The sequence below is a fragment of the Phragmites australis genome, chromosome 15 (assembly GCF_958298935.1).
Source record: "Phragmites australis chromosome 15, lpPhrAust1.1, whole genome shotgun sequence".
Lineage (NCBI taxonomy): Eukaryota > Viridiplantae > Streptophyta > Magnoliopsida > Poales > Poaceae > Phragmites > Phragmites australis.
The window spans coordinates 11,626,914-11,642,801 of NC_084935.1; the positions used below are offsets into that span (position 1 = coordinate 11,626,914).

The 15,888-nt window shown below is 39.1% G+C and overlaps 1 protein-coding gene and 1 long non-coding RNA gene across 5 annotated transcripts; both read left to right on the forward strand.

Moving 5' to 3' along the window:
• The first annotated feature begins 1,985 nt into the window (after positions 1-1,985).
• On the forward strand, positions 1,986-3,128 carry LOC133892960 (uncharacterized). The gene is made up of 3 exons (XR_009904423.1): positions 1,986-2,185; positions 2,273-2,463; positions 2,585-3,128. It is a non-coding gene; the product is annotated as an uncharacterized LOC133892960 (long non-coding RNA).
• Positions 3,129-6,997: 3,869 nt separating this feature from the next.
• Positions 6,998-14,301, forward strand: LOC133893544 (uncharacterized). Of its 4 annotated transcripts, XM_062334589.1 has the most exons (15): positions 6,998-7,193; positions 7,230-7,281; positions 7,417-7,496; positions 8,488-8,582; positions 9,550-9,701; positions 10,174-10,325; positions 10,576-10,694; positions 10,801-10,968; positions 11,072-11,139; positions 11,393-11,464; positions 11,668-11,805; positions 13,542-13,697; positions 13,796-13,848; positions 13,936-14,108; positions 14,192-14,301. In XM_062334589.1, the coding sequence occupies exons 1-15, from the start codon at positions 7,188-7,190 to the stop codon at positions 14,259-14,261; spliced, it is 1,554 nt and encodes a 517-aa protein (XP_062190573.1). In that variant the 5' UTR covers positions 6,998-7,187; the 3' UTR covers positions 14,262-14,301. The 4 variants fall into 4 exon arrangements, with proteins under 4 accessions (XP_062190573.1, XP_062190572.1, XP_062190574.1 ...); XM_062334588.1 differs by having other exon boundaries at positions 6,998-7,281; XM_062334591.1 differs by lacking the exon at positions 6,998-7,193 and having other exon boundaries at positions 8,523-8,582.
• Positions 14,302-15,888: the final 1,587 nt, after the last annotated feature.

A 15,888-nucleotide genomic window follows, 5' to 3' on the forward strand; every position in this document is an offset into this window, starting at 1 on the left:
GCATTAAAACATGATAGACGTGTGGAGCTCGATTTTAGATGAATTTCGGCGAAAGAATCGCCGAAATCGGAGTTGAAATGGATGAGCTATGGCGTTCGGAATATTTGTTGGAAGGGAAATCCTAAAAATCAGATAATGCTACTATTCCGTGGACTTGGTTCGCAATTCTGTGGACCGAAGAAGCTGTGAAGGGAGGGTTCACCGTGGACCCTAGGCCATAGACTCGGTCTATGGACCGGTGGTAAGCCGCCCGGCCGGTCCACCGTGGACCAGGGGCTGTGGACCGGCCACCTACCCGGGGGAAAAGGGCCCACTGCCCAGGGGCAATCCGGCCAGGGGATAAGGATAAGGGGCCGGTCCCCCCCCCCTTTCCGTGCGTTGGTTCCCAGAGAGAGAGAGAGAGAAAGCCGGGGAGAACGAGGGAGAGGGAGAGCCGGCGAGGGGGAGAAGAAGACCGGCGCCGGAGGGGAGAGAGACAGCCGACCGCGGGGATCCACCGGTGGAGCTCGCCGGCGACGAGGCCCAAGTCTAGCGAGCTCAGCGAGACGGCGCGGAGCGGCGGTTGGCCGGCGGAAGAGAGAGAGTTAGCCGGCGGCGACCCTCGGTGGCGGCGGCCAGGGCAGCCATGGCGTCGGGCCAGCGCAAGGAGGAAGGGCGCCCGGGGTTCTCGGCGACGGCGGCAACAGCGGCACGCCACTGGGCGGCGGGCCTGCGGCTGGGCGGCACGTCCGAGGCGCGGCAGCGGGGCGGCGCCCGGAAGCTCCGCGACGGGGCGACGGTCGGGAGCCCGGCGACGGGCAGCACGCCGAGAGCTCGGCGACGGACATCACGCCGGGAGGCAAAGGGTGATGGAAGAGGGGCTCACCGGTGAAGGACGGCGACGGCGGGTCGGTGGTTCCGGCTGTTGTTTGGTTGGTGTGGGTTCTGCGTGGCGTGGGGAGGGCTGTGATGCTGGTGTGTGTGGTGTTTGTGCTGGGGTCGTGCAGGGGGGGAAATGGAGAGCAGAGAGGGCACCGGCGAGTGTGCCGGGCCATTTGTAGGCGGAGGGACCCCGGCAGGCCGGCATGGCGGAACAGGGAGGGGCATGGGTGGCTGGGTTGGACGGTGCCGGCCATGAGAGAACGGGGAGAGAGGGAGTAGGTGGTGGCCGGTGAGTTGATTGAGGTGATCGGGCACGGATGACTGATGCTCGGGGTGGGCTGGTCGGTGACCATAGGGGAGAGAGAGGGATGAGATTTGATGAGAGAGAGATCGGTGTGATCTGTGGAACTGATGTATTTTGAATTGTGAACTTTGATATGTATTAATGCAATTGTATTTGAATTCAAATTGTATTTGAATTGAGAATTGGAATTGTATGATTCAAGCGAATTGGGTTGGATTGAATTGGAATAACTTCCATTGGAGAACTTGAATTTGCAATATGGCTTTGGATTAAGATCAACTTCAATTTTAATTGAGGTTGACTTAATTTGGTCCTCTAGCTTTTGGTAATAGTTGGAATCCTTGAATTTGGATTTGAATTGGAGCTGATCAGAATCTAAGAGTGAGTTTGGATTGAGAGGCATTCAATTCAAACCCCCACCCAAGAACCGTAAAACCGTTGATGCATGCTAAGCAACCTAATGCAATGCTCATGTTTTAACTAGCCTTGATAAATCTTGGAACATCTACTAAACTTAGCACCTTCAACATGTATGAGTGTGTATGTACGGGTATACATACACATCCCTGCACCTGTTCCCACATATTTAGTTGTCCTTAAAAAATTTTTTAATTTGGAGCTAATTCTGCAATTATACCTTAAGCTAAACACAGGGTGTTACATTTGGTTTACCAATCGGGAGCTCAGCTCAAGAAGCTAGATGTGTATGCCTTTGCGGAGCTTCAGCGTATTGACATCATGGCCCCTGTGCTTAAGAAGTTGATGTTTAATGCTAGCCATGGTATCAACAATGACTTCAGCTTGTCATTCTCGGCACCCTTGGTGGAAGAGCTCTCATGGAGGTGCTCGTGCGGGTCCTCAACTGATAGGTTTGGTGTGACATGGCACCTTGATATCCTGACCTTAACGACACAAGAGACCCTTGGGCACAGCCAGCTTGGCAACATCCGGGAAAGTTCATGTTTGCAGCTGCAGCACCGCCCTCGCGTCCTCGTCCTGTGGCTGTACATACGGGCATATGTGCGTCTTCTCACTTGCTCAATTTCCCTCTTGTGCTGACTAAATTGATTTCATATTTGCACTACATGCTTCCAAATTGTTGTGCAGGGTACTTGGTTTGGTGCAGGTGCAGCCCAGGGTTTTGGAAAAGAGATATCTCGATTCCTATTTACCAACTTTTCCGTTTTGGAGCTGGATATAAGGACATAAGGGCATGTTTATGGCGCAATGGTATTGCACCTACTTGGGTTTTGCACCTTTATACAAAGGCTTAAGTTGGCGAACTACGAAACTATGAGGTAATGTCCCCTTTGTTTGTCTGATATGAACATTATTTGAACAAATTTCCCGGTCACATGCTTGGGATTCAGTCCTCATTATGCAGCATCAATGATACATTCTACTTCAATTTTATTTTAGGAGCTTGAAGTGTGCTCCGTAAATTGCCGTTGTGATCAGCCTAACAACTGGGAGAAGTCAAAGTACCTCCTTGACTGAACTTAAAAACGTAGAAATCCAAGGCTTCATAGGAGAAGATCACGAGGTTGATTTACTGAAAATACTATTCAGATGTGCACCAATGCTTGAACGAGTGACTCTGAGATTATCCAGCATCGTCTCACAAAGTGGCAATGCATACATGGAAATTTGTAGTGTTTTAAAAGCATATCCTTCTGCGGAATGCAATGTTCATCGCACATTGAGGAGCAAGTTTTGTAGGTATGATTAGGATACTCATAGATGTAACAGGATATGGTATGCCGTATGTTTTAGCCTAATATCGTGAAACTGAAACTTATCCTTTTATCTTTGTTATGTTTTCCCATGTAGGTTTTTGAATATGAGTTGCGAACTTATGATAGCTCTATGAGCATGTTGTGTTGATTCCACATAATGGTGGTGGCTGTAATGTTATTATTAAATTATTCATACTAGCAATGCTGATATGCTATACTAATGGTCTATAATTGTATGGCCATGCTTGCGTTCCAATCCTCCTTCGCCATAAAGCTGCGTCTTTTTCTTCTGAGATGAGCAGCCTCCTAATTGTGCCATGCAAGCCTTAAATTGTAGCCATCTAATGCACTTGGATCTGAATTTAGGCAATCTTAAATGATTATTCATCAAATAACAGAAGTGGTTAATTCGCCAAGTTGAATACATGACGTGTTGAAGCCCATTTGGAGACGGCTCAGGATCTTAGTAATTCGGTGCCAATCAGGCTGGTACAATTGTTTGAGGCCTGACTGCAGGTTTTGATTACGATCTGGTCTTGAGATTGTTGTTTGATGTACATGTAATTGACAATATTGTGCATTGTAGTTTCCAATTGTTGCAGATAAGGTTTACTCTTTCTCTATGTTGTTTACAAACTTGATTAGTATTGCGTTATATAAAACAATAATGAGAATGGCAAAATCGATGTCTTCAGGTAAGCATACAGACTATAGGAAGGTGTGAGGTGGCATGGTTATTATGTCAGAGAAAGGTATTACAACAGGGTATAATAACTGAATAATTTAAAACTTATATACTATTGATCATCGAGTGTTTATGTAGCAAGATTGCTATAATAACAATAGTTTAAAGATCATTATAGTAAAATTTGTGTGCCGATATTTAGAATAAAACCGTGAATTCTGGAATATTGCTTGTATTTTTTTGCTTTCCACATAAATACCATAATCTTCAATGTCTTCCACGAAAATATCATCATTGCAACCAATCGAGGCTGGCCAAATGAAAATAGAAGTTCTCTAGTATAGAACAAATGGCAGATGTCTCTTATCTTATCTTGCAGATAGGCTGAAGAATATTTGTATTTTGCAAAATAGATGATGTGTTGTAATTAACTACTCAATTTGTGTGCAGAAATCTTGGACACGTGCATCTCAAGTATAAACCTCCGATGGCTATATATGTGTTCATTTGTGATTCATCTCTCTTCAGGCAAAAATATTAGAAACTAAATGTAATCTACCTCTCGGTAGTAACTCTCAATAGGCTTCTTCGATTTGTCTTATCGATGTGGTGTTGGTATCATATTAGATAGGCTACCAATTGGGTTTTACTGATTGAACGAAGTCATAATAAAGTACTTATGAATGTTCCTAAAATCTCCTTTTGTTTGTGCTCTAGTGAGAACTGTTTTATTTGTCGACACTAATTCTGCTACCCACAAGCTCTCTTGTTTTTGGACCATCTAAAGGATGAGACTCTTCCGCGAGAGAACCAAATCCAAATTGGTGAAGATCATGATTTGGGCTCCAATTCAAGCGTTGATAATGAATGTAGTTCAAAACTAGTCACCGGCGAACCTTTTGCATGATGGGTCAGCAAGGAGATGGACAAGACTCTTTCTTCTTCCTCTACACTATTGTACACTGTCCTTCTCCCTAATAATTGTGCCATAAGCTCTCCCACCCAGCCATCCTCCTCCTGTCTCTGGCTAAGTGTTTCTACAGGGTGTAATTGAAGATATCGAAGCTAATATGCGTATTGTGGTATTGGTCATCAGAGGGCCTATGTAGCAAGATGTCCACAATAACAATAGTCTAAAGAATAGTAAGAAATCTGTCTGCTGATATTCACGATAAAAATTGTGAATTCTGGAATATAATGTTCCATTGCTTGTATTTTTTGCTTTCCACATAAATACCATAATTTTGCATGTCTTCCACATACATATCATCATTGCAACTAGTTGAGAATGACCAAATTAAAACATCAATTGTCTAGTATATAACAAATGGCATATGTTTCTCATCAAATCTTGCAGATAGGCGAAGAACATCTGTGTTTTGCAGAATAGACAATTAATTTCTCAATTTATGTGCATAAATCTTGGACCCGTGCATCTCAAGTTTTTTTTACCTCCAATGGCTATATTTATGTTCATTTGTCATTCATCTTTCTTTGGACAAAAATACAAGAAACTAAATTTAATCTTGATCACAGTAGTAACTCTTAATAGGCTCCTTCCAATTTGTCTTAGCTTTGTTGTGGTTGGTATCATATTAGATTGGCTGCCAATTGGATTTAATGGTTGAGCGAAGTCATAATGAAGCAGTTCTGAGTGTTGCTATTTATCTCTTATATTTATGTGCTAGTGAGAACTGTTTATCTACACTAACTCTTTTTTTTTTTTTTGCATTTGTCTACATTAATTCTGCTACCTACAAGTTTCCCATTTTTCTATAAAAAAATGAGGCTGATTGACACTTCCCATATGACCAAATGTCTAGACTGGTGGATATGCAATGCCATGAGCATTTAAGTTAATATCACAAAGTTTTATTGAAATACTTAAAAGAGTAGGACAAAGTTCATTTTTTTCCAATTTAGGGCCTGGACTCATTTCGGCATTTGAATTGTATTGGAGAAGCACAGTAAGCCTGCTAATTGCTTCATTTTGCAGGCCCTTGCCTGTTCTTTTGGTTTCTTTACACCTTCCAATCTTTAAGAATTAGACCTGTAATGTTGAAGTAAGATTAGTTGTTGAGTTGAAGTTAATATATTGTTATTAGCTCATGAAGCTCATCCTAAGGATCAAGAATATCAGCCGTAGATCTTTTGGACTTGCAAAATTATGGGTCAGATGTTTTTTTAGTTTTCTCGTAATTCTCTTTCATTCCTTTACTTTTCATATGATTAATCTATTTTATTTTTAATGTAACAGTGAATTGTCAACCTATAAACCACTCTTAGTGGGGTGACAGAGGCGTGAGAGTATGATTCCACCTACTAGGATTTACACTGACTTGTATGTTTTTAATGGCTTTATTTGTAGACGTGTGGTAGGAGACACACTCATTGGTGTATGAGTGTGGTGCGTGTACGCACGTCATCCTTAAATTGCCAATCTTTCTTCATCTGCTTGATCTTTTAGATCAAATGGTTGGTGTATGAATTTCATATCAAAACAGAGGTCTTAGAGTTTGAGTGCTCTTAGGCGTGAGGCTCGACTTTGAGTGCCATCAGGTGTAATTTAAATAAAAAAGATTTACAACCCATTTCTATTACATATTTAACTCAATATGGTTAACAAACCATAGTTTTGGCCAAGGCACACATTAAGGATGAGTCATATCATTTTCATCCTTTTTCTAACACATGTGACTTTCCTGTTTGCCAGTATTGCCACCATTCGCTCAAGACTATGGGTTGTTGCCTCCCTTTGCCCATCACAATCTCTGCTTATTTTGTCACACTATGTTCTAGACATATTTCCTCCAATAAAAAATACTCCAATGTTTTAGACATCACATAGTTTTTTATGTGTAACATCGACCTCTATTTTTAACTCGAATATATTTAAAAATTTCAAGATAAATCCGTGCATATAATTTCTATGTAATGAAACTAAATATTTAAAAAATTATTGATGATCAAAGTTTAAAAGTTTGATCGGATATTATCCAAAACATTATATATTTATGATCGAAGGAGTAATAATTTAATTTGCTAGGATACTAGTTGTCAACTCATTTGTGGTTCGTTTCTCTCTAAAATTATTAATGCTACTAACTTTAATAAAAGCATCAAACTCGATGGCAGTGATATATCTAGCAGGGTGGTACGGTGATTTATGAATCACTTTAAGATTTACACCAGTTCTTAAATTTTACTATAACTTTAATACTATAGCACAATTGGTATGTTAAATTATGTTAAATTAAACTACTCTTATCTAAAATTCTAGATACATTGCTACTCGACAGCCTATATTAGAAGAATGTACCTTATCTTGTGCCAATACAGTTGTATGTTGCAATTTTTTCGATGTGGATTTCACTTAAAATTATCTAACGCCCCTGGACAAACCGGTTGCAAAACATTGCCGGCTTCGGATCGCAGAGGGAGGGACAGGGCTAAGGTGGCTCGCGCCCCTGCTCCGCCGACCTCCTCGCCGCCGGCCGCGACTTCCTGCCACTGCTGGCCCCGACTCCTCCGTCCGCACGAGGCACCGAGCGGAAGGGCGGGGTGGGACGCTCAGCAACCGACGACGAAGCCGGCGCGAGAGATGGATGCGGCGCTCCTCGCCGAGACCGGGGAGGCCGCCGCAGCGGCGCTCCCCGCGGCAGCCGCGGTGATGGGCGTCTTCAAGTACAACTTCGGTGAGTGCGCCTCGCGCTCTGCCCCGCCTCTCCACTTCGATCGGTCGGTCGAGGGCTGGCAACTGGTGGATGCTGAGATAGATTTTGGGATCTAATGTTCGGTGCCCTTTCGTTGCGCGTGTCTCTTTGTTATAGCGGCGCAGTTCCTCTCGAGAATCCTCCCGTTCTTGTACAACATCTGGTTCGTGCGCCAGCTCAACTCCGACGACTGCGCGGTGCGCATCTCTCCCCTGCTACCTTCTTTCTTCTAGTTCACTACAATGGGTTACGATTTCTGTTGCTCACGTCAGTGGGAGCGCCCACATTGGGAATTTTGTGCTTTGGGGTTGGAATGTGCATAAACAACTAAATTGTGGCCCTAGTAGTTCTCGTGTGGAGCCTGGAATTAGTGTTCAACAACAACAAAGCCTTTTGTCCCGAGCAAGTCCAGAAAGAGTGTGCGTCCTGTCCAAGTTTTAGTCGCCTTTTGTTGTTATGTATGTATTCTGGATATGTGCGATTTGGTTTGGTAGTGGAAACATTGGGGTGTTACCTCAGCAGATGCTTGGGATCAGTGGAGAAGTGATGTTCCACTGGTAGTGTGTGTCGTCTCAGGGGAATTGTATGCCATTGGATTTCATGTATATTCTAATTGATGCCACTGCAACTTTTGTTTTTTTTAATCTTCAACAGTGCCATTTTATATGGTTTGTCACAGATTAGTACAATCTTGGTGGTTTGCTCAGAACAGAAATACATGAGGATTTGCATTTGTTTTATTTCAGTTGTGCATGTAGGTTTAATGGTATTTGCCATTATTTAGGTGTATTTTCTCCCAACTAGGCAGGTGTTATGGAGTCTTATCATTTGGTGTACATTGAATAACCATGCTATTTTGAAGAACAGTTTGGTTCAGATCATTGACCTTTCCTTCTGGATAGGGTAGTAATCAAGTGGCGATTTCATTGGAAACCTTGAATTAGTCGCAAGTGCTAACATAACGAAAAAAAAGACTGCCTTTTGGTCTGTGGGGAGTGATTTAATTATCATGTCTCACTTGGGTGGTTTAAAGCAAACTGTCATGGTATTTTCTTCATCTAGTGTTCAGTAGCTACCAAGGATGTCAATGATTCGGAGCTAGAATATATTGACCATATCAATGTCTCAAGCAATGACACTTCTATGTTTATGAATGCTTCTACTTATTTATTTACATTTGTATGGCAGGCGTACGCATTACAGCTTCCTCTTTTTATCAACAGCATCTTATTTTTAAGCCGGGAGGGGTTTCGGCGTGCATGCTTGCGTAGTGATTCGCAGAGGTACAAAAATGAACTTATATATGAAATCTAAGCATCACTTTAGATTCAACAGACCATATTTGTATATTTCATCTTTACTATGATTAAGCAACAGTACGTCAATTATATACAATGTGTGTCACATATCAACTGCAGGATTTTTCACTTGTCACAATTAGCCACTTAATATAGATGCTGCAAATGTCCTTGTAAATATCTTGTATTAACTCTGTACATAGTATAGATATATATGGCTGTCTGATTATTATTAGAATAGAAGCATTGTTTTGTTCTTATGTGACAAACTTGACCTCTTTTTGTGCTCGGGTGTGCTCAGTCTGGGTGGAGAGGAAGTATGGGGAAGAAAATTGGAGTTTGTTTGATAGTGTATTTTAGGGATGATGAAAAGAAATAAAGGGAGACAAGAGAGGGGAATCAAAGAAAATGTTCCCTTAGTTAGTTGCTATATATTTTGTCTTTTAAAAGTTTAAGAGAAATGGAAATGGCAACATAGAATTAGGTTAAATTCACAATTGACCTGCAAACTTACATAGGAGGGTCTAAAGTACCAGGTTATTACTGTATCTTAAACTCATTTTCTTTCCTTATCCCTCCATCTCCAACCAAAAGAGCAAGCTCTACATCATTATTTCATACTTTCATGGGACATCGTTATCAATTTGAAGTGAGGTACATGGTAGGGGAGGTGCGGGGGAGGGGGTCAGATAGTTTGACATAAATCGCTAACGTAATTTTCTTACTTTCCAAATTGCACAATCACGAGTTTGACATCCCATCACATTGGCAAAATGATGCACACATCACTGGCTCCTCTGCTCAGTTGTTTCTAGTTTGTATGCACTATTGAAGAGTTTCTCAGTTCTGTGTTGTAATTTCAGGAAAACTTAATCTGGATTTTAGTTTTCGTTCTAAACAGCGCTGTCTTAGTGTACACCCTTGAAATGATGACTCAATACTTATGTTACAGTGGTGATGCATTAACTGACGAAGAGACACTAAGGGTAGCTTGGATGGTCATTCCATTTGGCATCTTAGTTACTTCTATTGGCAGCCTATTTGTGTTGAGTGTAAAGAAACTGAAGTTATCTGATCCCTATGCAAAAGCTACATTAATTATCGGTAAATTTTCTTGCATGCACTAAATTATCTTACGGATTGTTATGTACTTCGCCACGTTTATATATTATACTGAGTATGATAGTCGATATTCCCCCCAGGATAAATTCTCTGATGCAAATGAACCTGTTAGTTGATTAGAGCTTGAGACTAGACCTTTCATGCAAATGTTGAACACCTGGCTATTGATAAACAAAACAACGATGAGGTTTTCTGTTTGCATGCAGCTATATGTATCATCTGGAAGTGATGCTTCCTTTACTTTATACCACATTCTTACCTAGGAAACGATATGTATAGCTTGATTATTTCTTTTATTTTGTTGGATTGGAATAGGATTTGAACATGCTCTACTGTGGGCATTTTCCTTTCACACTGTTTTCTGTTATGCCTATACTTGATTGCCTTATTTGTTTATCTTCTGTCCACTTTCCTGTTTTTAAAAGCTAATATATTTATTTGATAAAAATGGCAGGATTTGCATGTATGCTCGAGTTACTGGCGGAACCATTGTATATTCTTTTCCAGAAAAAGAAATACTATAAAATAAGAGTTTATACTGAACCAGCAGCTTCCATCCTACGTTGTCTAACAACTTTCATCTTCATAAAAGGACATATTAAAGTGGTAATAGCACATGAGCCTTTTACTCTATTGTCTTCCTATTCTACTTTGCATGTTGTACTCTTATTATGAACTACGACTGTATCATAAGTTCATCGTAGAAACTAACAGAGGTTACAGAGCTTTGCAGGACAAAAATTATAAAATAGTGCATCGTATGATCATTTAATATATTCTCCACGTAACTTTTGTCAACACATCATTTTATGCTCACCATGATCAATACAGTGCTAATTAATGTTTTCTTTTGCAGGAGAAGCTGGTTATATTTTCTTTGTCTCAGGTTGTCTATGCATCCTGCATATTCATTGGATATTGGGCATATTTTCTTATATTTACTGATACTAAAACTTTTGATCTCCTTCCAGTAAGGTTGATTCTATATCTGTCTCTACACTTTTTTAATGTCTCATTAGATTTCATTCATCACAAGTTTAGTTCCGTTCGTTCGTTGATGCCAAAACACGCCTATTGTCAGGTTTTCAACCCTGATGGACTATGATAAACAGCTATTGCACATGTGCATGTTGTTTACAGGCCAGACTTTCAGGAAGTTGATCCTCCAAGAAGGCGAAAAATTTGTCCTTGTATGGTTTGATACTCCATACAACCAGGCTGCCTACGGTCTTGTGGATAAAATAGGCATGTATGCCGACAGTCTTCTGTTTCATGTACTTTTATCTGCTATTGTTGCAGTGAATCAAACTAGTTTATGTTATTCATCTTCTTCTTTTTTTTTTTTCAGGGAGTCTGGTTGTTAGGATAGTTTTCCTGCCATTTGAGGAGAGTTCCTATGCTACCTTTGCCCGATTGGCAGGTTTTTTCTTGTTCATTTGAATTTTCATGCTGGCTAAGTTATAACTGTTTACCTCATCCTTTTGGCTTGATTGATTGAACTTTACACACTCACATTATTGGAATGGGATTCTGATCTGGAGAAGGCCCTCTATAAACCTTTGCCTACTGAGCATCTCTTTGATTCTAACAAAACTTACTTGGACAGTCTGTTGTTAGCATATTTTTTGACTTATATTTCCCTGTATGAGCTAATAATAGAACTTTATCCACAGGAGAAACCCCTCAAAATATATCCAGTCTTGAAGGTTCTTTGCTTGGGGCTCTAAAGCTTATTATGCTAATAGGTACACATTTTGATGCTATTATGTTTGTATTCAATCATTAATTTACTCTCACTCCTTATATTGTGTATGAAACAATCAATTGGATCACATGCATTCTTCATAAAAATCATAATTTAGTTGTTAACTTGTTATCAACTGCATTGTCCTTGTTTTCCTTTGAGAGCTCCACAATCACTGAATATAATCATCATCTAACTGTGCAGGTTTAGTGGTCATTTCATTTGGTCCAAGTTATTCATATACCCTTCTAAAACTACTCTATGGGGAAATCCGCAGTGATGGAGAAGCTTCAGTTATCCTTCGTTACTATTGTTTTTATATCATCAGCTTAGCAATGAACGGTTTGTATTTATTGCATCTACTTAGTTTCTATGTCATGGTTCTATTATATATTTCATAAAGTAGTCTATTTGACATGTATAACTTTTTACCCTTGGCTTAACAGTTAAACCTTGCCTTTACTTGTGTTGTTAAATCTTGTCTCAGTTTTGATGCATATAGAACAGTAGGTAGATAGCAGTTTAATGACCCATTTGGTCCCTCTGTTATTGCATGCGGTTTGCATTTTGGGTCAAAGTGGTCAGCTGGCTGCCATATGATGCTATGCATGCTTGCTCAGTCATCATCCAATCGCCTAATCATATTCTTCGCTTCGTCAGTAGAGATGAAATGTCCTTTTCTGCCTTCGCCCCTAGGCATGTTTCTTCTCCATGTCCTCTTGTTCCATTGCTGCTGTTGATGGGCTCGGACTACATTGGCTCAGTGCTCCGATGCTGTGTTAGGCGAGGGCTATGTCTAGCCAATTCCTTGGGACAGCAGCTGCAACTATTGTCTCTAACTAAATGATTAGTTTTCTAAACAATCCAACTAACAGGACATCATCTCTAACTTTTTGAAGCTGTCTTGTTCCCAACAGCTCATTCCAGCAGAACAATAAAGCTAAAAAAATTCTAAACCTGAATGAAAATCCCACTATAGTATATTAATATGTATTGACTTAACAAGATATGACCCTTTTGGATTATTTTACTGTGCAAGCAAGAAGCATACACTGTTGCTGGTGTCGTATTTGATAGGGAAAAATGCAAAAACCCCCTCAAAAGTCACTTGGATTTTGACTTTCCCCCCCAAAAGTTTTGTTGCAACCCCCCCCCCCCCTAAAAGTTTGACTTTGTTGTAAAAAACCCCCCAAAAATTCAAAAAAATAAAAAAATCACAAAAAAAATTCTAAAAAAAACTAGAGAAAATTCTAAGACCTTCTGTGAAATTTGTTTTAAAAAATAATATCCTTTGCATCATATTTCATGGAGAGGAAGTTTGAAAAAAAAAGAAAAATGTGTAGCTCATTTATTAACTCATGTTATTTTAACTTTTTCATGTCTACCATTATTTTTCCTACACAAATAATTGTTTAAGTAAACTAATAAAAGTGATTTCACTAATTTTGGAGGTGTTATGGATTTAGTTATGAATTAATCTATCTGCAACATATTTACTCAATTCTGCACATTACAATAACTATTGCAAGATTTCATGTATTTTTAGAAGATAGAGGATCATGTAAGAAGACTAAAATAATTTGTTTCATGATTTTTGGATTAGTAAATAATTAACTATGCATTTAACTCGAATTAATAAATGCGCTGCACGTTTTTCTTTTTTTCTCAAACTTACTCTCCATGAAATATGATGCAAAGGATATTATTTTTGAAAACAAATTTCACAAAAGGTCTTTGTCTCTAGTTTTTTTTAGAATTTTTTGTGATTTGTTTTAAATTTGTTTGAATTTTTGGGGGTGTTTTTGCAACAAAACCAAACCTTTGGGGGGTTTTTTTGCAACAAAACAACTTTTGGGGGGGAAAGTCACAATCCAAGTGACTTTTGGGGTTTTTTTTGCATTTTTCCCTATTTATATGTTAGCTATTACTGGGTTACATGGTCACTGTTACAAATGTGTAAATTAGCCTACATTATGCATTTTTATAGTCAAGAACTGGATGATCTGAACATAAATTATCATAAATGCTTCTGGTTGAGCTGATGAAATTAGGTTGATTATGTTCTTTTGTGTTTTCAGGCACATCTGAAGCTTTTCTTCATGCTGTTGCAAATGAAGACCAGCTTAAGAAGTCAAATGATATATTGCTTCTCTTCTCGGCGATTTATATCGTTCTAAATATTGTTCTGATTAAATCTGCTGGAGCTGTTGGGTTAATTGCTGCAAATTCCATCAGTATCCTTTGATTAATCACTCTATGTTCTACCATTCTAATTTTTCTCTAAAGCATTTTTCCCTGAGCAATTTCATTTGTACCTTGATTGTCTGTTAAGATATGTTACTACGAATTACGTATTCTGCAGTTTTTATCAAAGACTATTTCAAGGTATAGTTTTGTTCATGATTCACATTGGGATTTCTCTAGAATGTAAGTTATTTAACAAAAGTTAATACCTGATGACATTGTTTACAGGGCTCATTCTCCTTCCGGCGTTGCTTGCCAGCAGGCTGGGGCATTTTGCTAATTTCTGGATTGACCACAGCTTTCTCTGAGAGGATGTTTCTGGAGAGAGCAAGGTTCAAGCAGACCCTTCCCATTCACATGGCGATTGGCATCATGTGCCTGAGCATCTCGTCACTTGAGATGTAAGCACCAGATTGCTACATTAATATATGCTCGCTTTGTTTACTTGTGATAATCATTATAGCGTGCCCCGTTTGTTGAACAGATACCGTGGCGAAAAGCAGTTCTTGAGGCCGATCATCAAAACGTTGACGGACCATGACAAGCGTCAATGATTTATACTCCTGTTCCCTTAAGACACACACGACATTACACTTGAGATGTAAGCACCAGATTGCTACATTAATATACACACTCAAGCACTATACTACATTCGGTCCGCACCGCATTTTGAATTCGATCGGTTTTTGAATTTGAATTCAAAAAATTTAAAAAATAAAAAAATCACAAAAAATTCAAAAAATACTAGAGACAACGCTAAGATCTTCTGTGAAAAAAAAATAAAAATAATATCGTTTGCATCATATTTCATGGAGATGAAATTTTAAAAAAATACTGAAAGAGGCCATATGAACATGATGATTTGACACATCACGTTAAGGAAAAGCTTAACATGTAAACACTTTTTTTTATGGCATATCTTAAAAGAATCTTTAAAATTGATTTCACTTCATTTAGAGTTTTATTAATTTCTCCATAATTTTTATAAAGTTCACAAGCATAAAGTGAACATGTTAAGAAATAACACATTAATTAAAATTTTCCTACATAAATTATAGTATAATTAAACTAATAAAAAGGGTTTCACTAATTTTGGAGGTTTGATGGGTGAGTTATGAATTAATCTAGTTGCAACACATTTACACAATCATGCATGTTACAATAACTATTTCTTGAATTCATGTATTTTTAAAAGACGTAGGATCATGTCAGAAGACTTAAAAATTGGTTTTATTTTTGGATTAGCAAAGAATTAACTATGCATTTAACTAGGTTTAGCAAATATATTTTCTCACAGAAAATATACAACTTTTTTTTATGACTATAAATACTTTTATCATGTAGATCATGTTACAAGAAAACCAACAAAATTTGTTTCACTTGATTTGAAGCTAAGATGAATTAGTTATTGATTTTACAAGATTGAGCTATTTTTTTCTTGAATTTTACTGAAATTCGAGAAAACCGAGCGGTTTTCGTAGGAAATCGAGCGGTTTTTGACCACAAATGAAATGTGAAAAATACGGTCAGTTTTTGGTTGAATTTGAGCGGTTCCCAAATGTCGATTCGGCCAAATTTTTGCCTCCGATTTACAAATTTGATCAAGTGAATTTGGCCGAATTCTCACTAAATTTTGAGCTGTTTTCGTGATATTTGTGAATTTTAGAAATTGCCAATCGCTGGGTGACCCTCAAACGAATTTGTAAACCCTACCCTACCCTAGAGATGCATCATCATTTCTCGGTTGTCACGTGGACATTTGTAAAAGCCTCTATTGGGTTTGCCCTCCCAGGTGCAGAGGTGCTGGAGGAGGTTGGATAAAGGTGTTTGCGCTCTTCCGTATGCAAAACCTGTGAGTTCTGTTTCTGGATTGAGACTTGGCTGGTGTATATGGGTGCATATCCACTAGACAAAAGCTGGAAACTTGAAAACTTCAGAAAAAATCACGTGTAGAAGTTCTTAATTTTTTTTGAAAACTTTATCATCGATATTAGATGTCATATAATGGCTCCACAAATTTGAAGAACAAGTTTGAGAGACATAAAAATGACAGATTTGGGTTTAGATGCTGACATGCCAACTTAGGTCATCTCTAGCGACCTGTATCCGGTGCTATAGGGGCTGATGCCGACTCCGAGCGACGGCAAACACGCTCTAGCAGAACCTGTAGCAGGTGCTACA

Excerpts from the sequence above, each read along its gene's own strand:
- LOC133893544 (XM_062334588.1), top strand. The coding sequence starts at position 7,188 with ATGGATGCGGCGCTCCTCGCCGAGACCGGGGAGGCCGCCGCAGCGGCG. Across the intron at positions 11,806-13,541 it reads CATCAGCTTAGCAATGAACG|GCACATCTGAAGCTTTTCTT; the intron begins GTTTGTATTTAT and ends TTGTGTTTTCAG. Across the intron at positions 14,109-14,191 it reads AGCATCTCGTCACTTGAGAT|ATACCGTGGCGAAAAGCAGT; the intron begins GTAAGCACCAGA and ends TTTGTTGAACAG.